We start from the raw sequence: 12,390 nt of genomic DNA on the forward strand, positions 1-12,390 counted from the left end.
CCACCATCTCTCCTTCACAGTGGAAGAAACACTGGTTTGTGCTGACCGATTCAAGCCTCAAGTACTACAGGGATTCCACTGCTGAGGAGGTGAGACGATGAGATGGGAGGGCTCCCTCCCCCATCAGGTGCCGGGGGACACCTAGAAGGGCCTTGGGGGGTCCCGGTAGGGTCACTGGAGTCCAGGGACCATCGTGAGCCCTCCTGCTGCAGGCAGATGAGCTGGATGGTGAAATTGATCTGCGCTGCTGCACGGACGTCACCGAGTATGCGGTGCAGCGCAACTATGGCTTCCAGATCCACGTGAGCCTGCGGGCGGCTGGGGGGCGGCATGCCTGGAGGGCCCCCTAGAGGAGGTGTCGGGGTGGGGCGTGGCCCACCAGACTGGCTCCTATCACTCATTTACCTGGAGATCCTGTCCTCAGAGCCAGTCAGAAGCCCTGCTGCCAGCGCTGAGCATTTCTGGGGCGATCCCGGATATCACTGGCAGGGCTATTTGGATGTTGGAGAGATCTTGGAGCCGATGGGGCTCTCTTGAGGCTAGTGGAGGGGAGGTTTTGCATGCTCTGCTCACCTCCAGGCTCAAGACCTTAGATACCCACCTGGGAGGGAAGGGTACCTCTTTGGAGTCTATAGTGGGGAGGGAGCAAGGGGGCTGGCCAGGTGGCAACCTACCTGTGGGGTGGACTTACAGACCAAAGATGCTGTCTATACCTTGTCGGCCATGACCTCGGGCATCCGGAGGAACTGGATCGAGGCTCTGAGGAAGACTGTGCGTCCAACCTCAGCCCCAGATGTCACCAAGTACGTGCTGGTCTGGACCGGGGCCTGGGGGGAGGCACTTACCCCTGCATCCTGAGTGGGTTTCTGGCACTCGCCTGAGGGCCCTGTGGCTCTACTTGCTGGGCCTCAGTTTCTCCACCAACAAAATAGGGAGAGGGAGAGGGCAGGGGGTATCCGTGGCACTCACCCAGAAATATCTTGAGGATTTGAGGCTTGCCTCTTGTCCCTCTCTATCTCCCCACATCCTGAAAAGGTGGGGAGAGGCCTTGGCTCTTTGGAGAAGACGCCGGTGAGTCACAGTCCCATGAGGTGGCTGATTGACTCTGTGCCGCAGGGGCTGTGTCTGAGCCTGTGTCAGGGAGAGGGGATGGCTACTTAGTCTGGGTGGGGAGCTCACTCACTGTGGAGTTCACTGTGGGTAGAGGGGCAGGAGGACCGAGTGACCTGGTGGTAGAGCCCCACACAGGATAAACCCCAGATGCCTGTAGGGGCTGGGACTCTGGCTGCTGGGCAGTAGGAACGGAGGCGTGGTATCGAGGGGTGCTGAGTGCGAGCCCACCTGCCTGGCCACACCCTGGCTGGCCAGCCTTAGGCCAGCTGCTGTCTGGCCTGAGTTTCACATTCCTCACCTGTCACACCGAGGTGTGTCATGCGAGGACGTGCATGGAGGCCCTTTTAAACTCTCAGCTACTGTGCAGCTGGCCTGTGATTTAGTATATAGGCTCCGCTGCTACAACAAAGAAACCCCGAACACGGGTTTAAACAAGGGAGAGGTTTCTTTCTCGCTCCACAGCAGCCCACAGCCTTGCCTCTGCGCCGGAGCACTGTTCACATTCTCATGGCCCCCAGCCAGGAGCCAGGCCAGGGCACGCCTGGTCCTTCAAAAGGCGCCACCTCTCATATGCACTGGGCAGGGTGGAGTCACACGGCCACGGGTAGCTGCAAGGGATGCTTTAGTTTTTGGCCGGGTAACCACGTACTCAGTATCGCTATGGAAGAAGAGGGGAACTGCCGCAGTCGTTACGGGTCTCCGCAGTTTGTGCTCTGTGCACCCACCCAGAGGCCACCGTTCATCTCACCAGCAGTGACCCTGGGCATCTCCCCTATTCCACTGTGAGCCTCTTGAACCTAGGGCCTTGTCAAGCAGCACACCCTTAATTCTAATGCTTCGATCACGTTCTCAAAGGGCTTCCTGGTCGCTCTGCACACATTTGCTCACCTAGTCCCTCCTGTGAATGGCACTGTTGTCCCATATCACAGATGAGGTAACTGAGGCTCAGAGAGAGAGGCCAGGTACCCTGGACCCTCTGCCGGTAAGTGGCAGAGCTGGGATGGTTCCCAGGGTCTGTTAATGATGAAGCTCTAGTTCTAAGCTGCTTCCTCCACTGGGGTCTGTCCCCCGGCCCCGGTGCATGGGTGGCACTGCAGAAGTGCTTATTTTGGGACCAAGAGGGCAAGGTCTCGCCTAATGTGGCTCTGCTGGCCCCCTAGGCTCTCAGACTGCAATAAGGAGAACACGCTGCACAGCTACGGCACCCCAAAGGGCTCCCTGAAGGCGGGGGAGCAGCGGGGAGGCTCTGAGGTCATCGGCCGGGGCGGCCCCCGGAAGGCGGACGGGCAGCGGCAGTCACCGGACTACGTGGAGCTCTCCCCACTGACTCAGGGCTCCCCGCAGCGGGCCCGCACCCCGGCCCGCGCTCTCGACCGCCCGGCCAAGCAGGAGGAGCTGGAGCGGGACCTGGCCCAGCGTTCCGAGGAGCGACGCAAGTGGTTCCAGGCCACGGACAGCAGGGCCACGGAGACACCGGCCGGCGAGGGTCCGCGCCGGGGCCTGGGCGCCCCCCTGACTGAGGACCAGCAGAACCGGCTCAGTGAGGAGATCGAGAAGAAGTGGCAGGAGCTGGAGAAGTTGCCCCTGCGGGAGAACAAGCGGGTGCCTCTCACTGCCCTGCTCAAGCAAAGCCGCGGGGAGCGCCGGGGGACCCCAAGCGACAGCCACGAGGCCCTGGAGAGGGAGGTAGGCGGCACGGCTGGCCTCTGGGAGCCTCCTCACCCTACCAACACCCTATCCCTGAAGTCACGCTGTGGCCTTCATCTTGCATACCTACAGTGATGGGGAGCTCACCCCTGAGCCACTGACACACACACACCCCACCCCCCAGATTGCTTATGAACTAGAATCTTCTTTCCTGGACCTTGGGGATTTTTTGTTTTTGTTTTTGTTTTCACATCTGAGTTCTGTCCTCAGCAGTCACAGAGAAGGGAAGAGGGAAGAGAAGGAGGAGACCATTTATTGAGTACCTTCTGCATCCCAAGCCTTGTGCTAGGCCCTCTTTACCTACATTGGCTCGTGTAATCCTCACAGCAGTCTCATGGTCCCATAGGGTAGACCTCATCACTGTTTTACTGATGGGAAACTGAGGCTCCAAGGCATTTCTCCCCACCTGCATAACGTGGGGGTGACCGCGGTGTCCTGCTCCCAACCCTGTCGAGCCTTCTCTGGGCCAGCACTCTCCTGGGTTTCTGACCTGGCCATCCAGGAAACACCTAGAATGTCTCCCTTGCCTGCATCTCCACACGAGGGCCACTTCCTCCCATCAGCTCCATCCTCACTTTCAGGCCCTCACTGACCTCGCCTTCCTGCCCCCGCCCCACAGGTCCAGTCCCTTCGTGCCCAGCTGGAGGCCTGGCGTCTCCAAATGGAGACTCGGCGTCTCCAAGGGGAGGCTTCTCAGGGTGCACCCAAGTCCCAGGAGGACGGCCACATCCCCCCAGGCTACATCTCACAGGTAAGGCCAAGGAGCTGTTGTGTCGGGGGTGGGGGCAGGTTTCTGGTTGCCACGTTGTGAGAAAACGGCTAATATTCTGGGAGCCCTTCCTGTGTACCGGAACCCGTGTGAGGCATTTGACATTCATCATCTCATTTAATCTCCCCAGCGGGTGGACGTGAGCACTGTGCCCATTTTTACAGACAAGGCCACTGAGCTATGAGAGGTTATGTGACTTGCCTGAGGTCAACCTGCCTGCAGATGTCAGAGGTGGGATTTGAGCTCGGGTCAGGCTGACTGTGGAGCCTGTGTGTGAGCCCCCATGTGAGCCTCTGTACTTAGACCCCTTCCCCTGCACGTCTGGGGAAGAGGGGGCCTGGTGGAGAGTGGGACCCCTAACGGGCAGGCCCCTGGAAGTCGCTCCCTAAACACAGGGAAATCCTGCCCATGCCTGCCAGGCCGAGGCCCTGCGCAAGGTGGTCTGCGGGACGTGGGCGCCTCCAGTGGCCCTCGGGCGACGCACGGTCTGCCTAGGACAGCGGCTCTCAACCAAGCTGATTTTGTTCCCCTGGGGACATTTGGCCGTGTCCAGAGACACTTTTGATTGTTTTGCCTGGGACAACTAGCTCTCCGGAAAAAATACATGTGTGTGTGTACACACTGACACACTTGTATATGTTTATTGTAAATTTCACTGATTAAAAAGGATGTTTAGTGTGCAACTTACAAATAAAAAATATGTAATGTTTTTTATTGTGAATTCCATATAGCAAATTGATTTTTCTCAGAATACTTTCATTGACTTTTTTCCGAATGCTCGTATCCACAGCTAGCTGACAAACGAGTGTCGTTCTAACACGAATGTCGTTTGGCATTTTTGTTTGTGTGAATGAGTAAGACAGCAAGACATGTGTTGAAACTTTACTTGGTCAATGTCATAGCAACTTCTTTGCTGAATTAGAGGATAGTTTTCTGTTGAGACTATTTGAGAATATTCTTTTAAGAATATTTCTCAGGTTTTTGTTCTGTGTACAACGTGATGGTCATAGATAGGGCGCGCCACTTTGAGGTATAATCTGTACTGTGAGCATTATTAGCTTTTTCTCATCTCTTGCTTAAATCTGGACAATCAACAAAACAATAAATCAAGCCCTGATCTGTAACGTTTACCAATTTCCATGGTGTAAATGCTCCCGCTACGGCTGATGTCCCTGAACACAGAGTTGGGAAGCTATGTGCCCGCCGTCATACGACATTTCCACCCTACAGATACAGGAGATGTAAATAACCTCAAAACATAGCTACTAATAAAATGCAGTGAAATAATTAGGAAGTGATGAATTTTGAGTATCAGCTTTGTTTTTAATGTAACAGTTAATTATAAGTTTATATAATTTCTAATAACGGCTATGCGAAATAACCGTGCCACAGAATTCCTAAAAATTTGACAATCGGCTGCCCCCAGCCAGCACGCCCTTGCCTGAAGCAAAAAAGAATGCTGGGATCCCAGGCTCTGGGCAGGGGCACCTTCTAGAAGTTCTGAGGGGACGTGGGGCTCTCAGGAAGTCTTCCTGGAGCTGTGGGTGGGAGCGTGGGCTGCAGCAGGAGGTGGAGGGCCAGTGGGTGCCTATCGTGGAGACCCCCACTGCCAAGCTAAGGAGCTGGGATCGCATCCCACACATCTGAGGAGGTTTGGGGTCTGACAGTGACATCGGGAAGGTGGGGTTGGAGTGCAGGGGGCTTGGGAGGGGGTAGGGCCAGCATCAGGAGCTAGGACGATGCTGAAGGAGAGAGGGATGTAGGACGGCATGTGGAGGGAGGTGAGCTTAAGGCTGGGCCACTGCCCCGAGGAAGGCAGAGGGGAGCGGCTGGGAGCTGGGGCCGCCATGCAAGGCCAAGGGCTGTCTGGGGCTGAGTGGTTGATGGAACGTTCAGCTGAAGGGAGACCAGGGCCAAGGGGAGTTGGGGTGTGATGTAGAGCCCTAGCTTGGGGATCACCTGACATGGGGAAGGGGGAAAGGGAAGGCCCAGTGTTGTCAGGGCTCCCGTGAGGCCAGAGGAAGGTGGGGCGTCTCTAGACAGGGTGAGGTCCAACACCACCACCACCTGAGGCGTCTGGGGATCTCAGAGACCCCCACCCAGAGGGCTTCAGACTTTGCTCTGTGGAGCGTCCATTCTGGGTGGGTTCATTCACAGCCACCAGTACCAGAGCAGCTCCGTCCTTGTCCATTTTACTATTAGAACCTGCATTAGATTCCCTTTGGAAGAAGCTTTCTGTCACTAAAATGAAGTTTGAAAAGCACTGCTCTGATTTCTCAGCTTACAGATGGGGAAACTGAGGCCCAGAGAGGGGGCGAGACCTTCCAGCTGGCATCAGACCTGTGTCTGCAGTCCAGGCTTCCTGGTCCCCAGGCGCCCACTGGGCACCCCAAGGCTGCCGGCACTCCGTCCTGCTAGGTTGGGATGGGCAGGAGGAACGGGAGGCCGGGGGTGAGAAGGGCATACATGGGGCAACAGCCCGAGACGGGGTGGGGGAGGGCGCCAGAGAAGAGGAGCTGAGCCATCTGCGTCCCCTCGGGTCCCTGAGGAGGCAGCTGGAGAGTCACTGGACCCTGGAGAGGTGACAGCAGGGGAGGGATTCCCCAGCCTGGTATCAGGCCGAGTGGGCACCCCTCTTCCAGCCTGTGGGGCTTGCCACCACAGGACAGCAGCCGGAGGCCTGGCGCTTCACCCTGCAGGGCTTCAGTGCTTACTGCAGTGGGGGCCACGGGTACTTCTTTATCTACTTTGATCCATGTCAGAGGTGGCGGCCAACACGTTGGGCCCTCGGGAAGGCAGGTCAGAGGGAGCAGCACCTGGCCTTCTGGGAGCCCCTCCTCGTGGGCTAGTTCCCACCTCCTGACGTCAGCCTCCAGACGCCCTGTTGGCTGCCGGGTCTGCCTGCCTGATCTGGCTCTTTAAGAACAGCAGTCCCATCTCCCATAGTGCTCCGGTCTCTACAGGTCGGCGATCTCTACAGGTGGACGCTGACTTACCTTAGGGACCCTCCTGAGTTGGTCTTATGGGGTCTGTTTTACAGATGAGGAGATTGAGGCTGAGAGAGGGAAAGGAGCTTGCTCAAGTTCACTCCATGGTGCAGCCAGGACTAGGACCCAGTCTGTGGAATTCCAAAGCCGTGTTCTGTTGCCCTTACTGGGGGCACACACAGAGGACAGGCACAGAGGCTCAGAGGGACAGGTGTCCCTGGCCCACCACTCAGAGCACCTGGACCCAGGGGGCCTGACCCTTGCCCTTCCCCCAAACTGGCCCGTGCAGCCCCCAGATGTGGCTGCTGGCGAGGTGGGGGTCAGTCCCCACCGGCCGTGAGGTGCCCTGTGGCATGGGGGAGAATGCAGTCTCTTAACTGGCCCTCCGTGCCTCAGTTTCTCCCTTGGCTCTTCCCCTTCCCTTTTTAATGATCTTAAATATTTTTAAATTATATAATGAATTTGTTTACATTTTCAAAAATAATTCAAACAAATCAAAAGGTTAGAAACAAACACGTGAACTCTCCTTCCCCTGCCTGCTCCCAACCCCAGGGAGCCTTCGTTACCATTTGAGCACATCTATAGAGTTTCCTGTTGCAGCCGTAACAAATTACCACTAACATAAGTAACACAAATTTATCATCGCAGAGTTTTGTAGGGTGGAAGTCTAACACGGGTCTCGCCGGGCTAAAATCCAGGTATCCACAGGATCGCGTTTCCTTCCATAGGCTCTGGGGAGGCTCCGTTTCCTCACCTTTTCCAGCATCTGGCAGCCGCCTGCATTCCTTGGCCCGTGGCCCCTTCCTTCACCTTCAGAACCTGCGAAGGAGAGTCAAGTCCTTCTCACTTCCCACTGAGCTCCTTCCGTAGTCCCTCTGCCTCTCCCTCTGCTCCCCTGCCTCCTCTTCCACATCCAAGGACCCTGTGATTACTTTGGGCCCAGAGGATAATCTAAAATAAGTTCCCTATTTTCAGGTCAGCTGATTAGCAGCCTCTGTTCCCCTTGGCCATGTAAGGTAACGTATTCGCAGGTTCCGGGAGTAGGACATAGACATCTTTGGGGCGCCATTACCTTCCACAGTATCTTTCCATACCTTTCTCTGTGTTTTTACGTACATGTACTCAGACCTACAGCTCTAAGTGTCTTGTGTCCGTGACTGGGGTCCCACCATGTGTATCGTCAGAAACCAGCTTTCATCACCTAATTTTTGGGACACTTTCTACAGCAGCCCGTGTGGGCAGCTCTGTCTTTTAACAGTTGCCTGGGTCCTCTGTAGCTCAATCCCATAATTTATTTAAGGTCTTCCCTGTTAGGTATTTAGATTATTTCCAGTTTTCATCTGTTACCAACTTTGCCGCAGGGATCCTTGTCCAAGAGTCTTTGTACATGTATGACTTTCCGTGGGGTCATTCCTAGGAGTGGACCTGCTAGGTTAAGGGGTGGTTAAAATTAGATGATGCCACCAAACTGCCCTCCACGCACCCGGTCACGGCTGACTCTCCCAGCAGTGGGTATTATCAATCCTTTAAAAACTTGCCAGTCTTGTCTACACAGCCCCATTCTGTGATAAGCCATTAATTTCAGCTGACTTACTCAGCACCTGCCACAAGTCAGGCCGTAGCCCAGACCCCGGGGACTCTGAGCTGGATCTAATCTTCCTTCTTTTGGGGGAATTTATGATCTGGCAGAAGCAGAGCCTTTGGAGGCAGGGGAGAGGCTGCCCAGAGTCAGAGCTAGGAGGATCTTTAAGCTGGTCTGCTGGCCAAGTGAATTACCCAGGAAGAGAAAGTTGTAAAAGAATGTTCCAGGCAGTGGGAACATGAGCTAAAGCTCAGAGGTGTGAACATCCCATGAACTGGTTGTGCTTTTTTTTTTTTTTTTTTTTATAACTATGGGACTTCTTGGTGGGGGAGGGCCAGGGATGAGACCAGCAGGGTCAGAAACTGGAGCAGGGACTTGGCTCTGCAGGATGGGGAGGCTTAGAAGGGTTCGAAGCAGGAGAATGACAGGGTGAGGTTTGTGGATGGCGGGGAGCAGGGGCAGATACGGGCTGATGATGCCAGGGTCTTGGGGGAGGTGGTGAAGCCTGGACCGGGGCAGGCCTGCCCCTGAGGCTCCTTGTCACAGGCTGGGAAAGGGCCACCATCCAGGCAATGGGGGCAGCCCCGTGACCGCCTGGCCCCCCACCCGCAGGAGGCGTGCGAGCGCAGCCTGGCGGAGATGGAGTCTTCGCACCAGCAGGTGATGGAGGAGCTGCAGCGGCACCATGAGCGGGAGCTGCAGCGGCTGCAGCAGGAGAAGGAGTGGCTCCTGGCCGAGGAGACAGCGGCCACAGCCTCAGGTGAGGTCCCTGGGCAGGAACGGCACAGTGGGGCCCAGCCCCGTGAGCCTCCAAGCAGAGGCTCCTCCTGACTGGATTCGGGAGGCCTGTAGATAAGAGGTGAGGGCCTGGGTGCCAAACTTGGGGTGAGGGGTCAGGAGCCCCTAGATCTGGCCTCTAACCCTGCTTGCAAAGAGGAAACCGAGGCAATAAAAGACCCCAGCTCACAGACCATGGGTTGTGACTCCTCTCCCTCAGGGGCCTGCGGCCACTGGGAAGCCCCCCTCAAGCCACACACGTGCCCTGAGCTCCAACTCCACGCCCAGGCCCGTGCCGTGTGCTGGGGAGAGACCGCTCAGCCACAGACCCTGCTCTCATAGGAGTGCCGTCTCACTGGGCATGTGGGCTGGACCCTGGGGAGAGCAGGGAAAGGTGTGAGCGTTTACCAAGCCCGTTACCCACGTGAGCAACCTTAGTCCTTGCAGTGCCCGAGGGAGTGAAGCCATTTCACAGATGAGGTGACTGGGGCTCAGAGAAGTTAGCGACTTGTCCCAGATGGCATCGCTTAGAGGTGGCAGAAGCTGACGTCGGAGCTCAGAGCACTCTGACTGCAAAGCCATTCTCTGAACCCTTCCCTCTGCTCTCCCAGGTCAGAAACAGGAATGCCCGAGATGCTGGCCAACCCTCCCTCTCGGTCCTCTGTACACCTGCTGTGTGTGCCTGGCATCCTAGCCACTTTCATAGGGTTTGCAGAATCATGGAAATGATGAAAGAGGCCACGTGATCTGGAACTTAACCACCTGCCAGTGCTTCAAGCACTCAAGCCCAGGGCCCCTCATCCCAAACCCTGGGGTCAGTGCGTTTTGCATTTTAGAAAGATAACCTGGTATGTATATTAAATATCCTCTTCCAGCAGGGTCTGGGCTTCACCCTGAAATCTAGCACTAAGGTTTTGGCAAATTTTGGAAATTTCTCAGTCACATTTAAGTGGGATAATCGTGACCACAAATAGCCTTGTGTCCGCTCAGGTCGGGGGTTGCCACCAAAAGAGTTACAAAACATTCAGTGTCCAGAGCTTTGGGATTTTGGAATTATGGATAAGACTATGAATGAGGGCTTGTTTAATCTTCACAACAACCCCGTGTGAGCGGGGAAGGAGACTCAGTCCTTGGGGGCTCACAGCCTGAAAATAAACCAGTGGGGGCCAGTGTCTGAGTACTGACTCTGTGCCATGCATTGTTCTGCATGCTCCACACACGTCTCCCAACAACCCACGAGAGAAGGTGCTGTTGTCATCCCTGTTTTCCAGGTAAGGAATCCAAGGCACAGAGGGGTTAAGTCCCCTGCACAAAGTCACACAGATTTGTACCGACCGCAGGGCCTGCGTTCTTGACCACTAGGCTGGGCCAGGCAGATGGACCTTGTTAAAGAACCTTCCAGGCTCTGCAGGGAGGACTTTGTGGGGTCTTACCAAGAAATCACTAACAACAAGAGGTACCAGTGGTCAGACATTGAGGTGTCTCGCCAGCAGGGTCCATCAGACAGGCACTGTCATCCTCCCTTGATAGACAGGCTCAGAGAGGTTGAGCAGCTTACCCAAAGCCACTCAGTCCATGACACAGCCCGGCCCAGTGCTCTTTGCATTACCACTCTCTGCTCCTGTCTCCCTATGGAGTCCCGGAGGAAGTGGAGCTTGTTGCTGCTGACCCCTCCCCAATCTCCCTTCCACCTCTCTGCCCTTCCTCCAGCCATCGAAGCCATGAAGAAGGCCTACCAGGAGGAGCTGAGCCGGGAGCTGAGCAAGACACAGAGTCTCCCACAGGGCCCGGATGGCCTCCAGAAACAGCACCAGTAAGATGGCACTTGGGCCCTGTGGTCTGGGGACAGGGGCTCCCTCTGAGCCAGGAGCCCAGCTGTCCACCCTGCTGATTATGAGTGGGGGACCTGTGCTAAGACCCCTGGCAGAGGGCATGTCAGTTTGCCCCCAGCTGAGACGCCAGCTCCGGTCACATGGCACCGGGAACAGAAGCAGCGGGACCTCAGCCAGACCCCCACGCCGGTGCACACGGCAGTTCTCAGGCCCCTTCTTGTCTAGCCAGTCTCAGTCTCCACCCTTCTCTTCCCCTCTTTAGTGTCTCCCTAGAGCTGGGCTACAGTATCAGCCAGTAGGTGCCCCTCTGCGGCGGAATGTTGGGGCTATGGAGGCTTTAGAGATGGGCTTCTCCATCCCATCCCCTCATAGAGGAGACGCCTGCAGCCCAGAGAGGCTGTCACCAGTTCACAGCCCCACAGCTGGCTGAAGGCAAAACTAGGGCGGGAACCAGGAGCCCTAAGCTGCTTTGAGTCTATGTGACCTGACCCAGCTTGGCAGAGGGCGAGAGAGCCCGAGCCATCCTTCCCCTCCTCTGCCCTGGGCAGGTCAGATGTGGAGGCACTGAAGCGGGAGCTGCAGGTGCTGTCAGAGCAGTACTCGCAGAAGTGCCTGGAGATTGGGGCCCTGACGCGGCAGGCGGAGGAGCGTGAGCACACGCTGCGGCGCTGCCAGCAGGAGGGCCAGGAGCTGCTGCGCCACAACCAGGTGGGCCTGGCCCCGCTGGGGTGGGGGTGGGGCGTGGGCATCCCGGCGCCCCTGCACTGACCATCCCACCCCTCCCAGGAGCTGCACGCCCGCCTGTCCGAGGAGATTGACCGGCTGCGCAGCTTCATCGCCTCACAGGGCACCGGCAACGGCTGCGGGCGCAGCAGCGAGCGGAGCTCCTGTGAGCTGGAGGTGCGTCCACCCCTTGTGCCAGGCTGCCCAGCTGGTTCTTGGGGCCTGGGTGTGGGGAGTGCATCCAGACAGGCTGAGTCTGCCCTGTAGCCGGGAGAGGACGGGGCAGCTAGGAAGGACGCCTGCTGTGCACCCAGCACTACTGGGCTGACTGGGTGAAAGCCCTCCCGTGGTGGGTCCTGCCACTCACCTGCTGTGTGACCATGGCAAGTCACCTCACCTTTCTGAGCCCCAGTGGCTCATCTGTAAAATGGAGCTAGCACCTCCCTTACTGGGAGAAGCCAGAGTGAAAAAATGTGTATGTGATCCCAGGGCCACCCTAGCCTTTTGTTGTATTTAACAAAAATTTATATACAGCTTTACTCTGTGGCTGGCATTTCTGTAAGCCCTTATATCTGCTAATTCATTGAACCTTCCTAACAGTCCTATGAGAAAGATGCCATTACTGTTTCCATTTTATAGGTGAGGAAACTGAGACACAGGGAGGGAGGTCAAGTATCTTGCCCAAGGCCACATGGCTAGTCAGTATGAGAGCTGGGATTTGAACCAGGCAACCTGGCTCCAGAGTCTAAGCTTTTTTTTTTTTTTTTTTTTTTTTTTTTTTGCGGTACGCGGGCCTCTCACCGTTGTGGCCGCTCCCGTGGCGGAGCACAGGCTCCGGACGCGCAGGCACAGCGGCCCTGGCTCACGGGCCCAGCCGCTCCGCGGCATGTGGGATCTTCC

At 56.5% G+C, this 12,390-nt stretch overlaps 1 protein-coding gene across 3 annotated transcripts in view; it reads left to right on the forward strand.

Annotated features, from left to right (window-relative positions):
* Positions 1 to 12,390, forward strand: part of TRIOBP (TRIO and F-actin binding protein) — a 67,768-nt gene that overhangs the window by 51,348 nt on the left and 4,030 nt on the right. For 2 of the 3 annotated variants that reach the window (XM_028490612.2, XM_024127356.1), the window contains 9 exons: positions 21 to 89; positions 213 to 302; positions 694 to 803; positions 2,274 to 2,799; positions 3,440 to 3,571; positions 8,771 to 8,918; positions 10,646 to 10,748; positions 11,316 to 11,475; positions 11,554 to 11,667. In XM_028490612.2, coding sequence (XP_028346413.1) covers positions 21 to 89; positions 213 to 302; positions 694 to 803; positions 2,274 to 2,799; positions 3,440 to 3,571; positions 8,771 to 8,918; positions 10,646 to 10,748; positions 11,316 to 11,475; positions 11,554 to 11,667 — 1,452 coding nt within the window. Of the gene's footprint in view, positions 1 to 20; positions 90 to 212; positions 303 to 693; positions 804 to 2,273; positions 2,800 to 3,439; positions 3,572 to 3,719; positions 4,748 to 8,770; positions 8,919 to 10,645; positions 10,749 to 11,315; positions 11,476 to 11,553; positions 11,668 to 12,390 lie in introns of those variants that run through there. The other variant, XM_028490613.1, reaches the window with a different exon arrangement.

This window comes from Physeter macrocephalus, chromosome 6, assembly GCF_002837175.3.
Source record: "Physeter macrocephalus isolate SW-GA chromosome 6, ASM283717v5, whole genome shotgun sequence".
NCBI lineage: Eukaryota > Metazoa > Chordata > Mammalia > Artiodactyla > Physeteridae > Physeter > Physeter macrocephalus.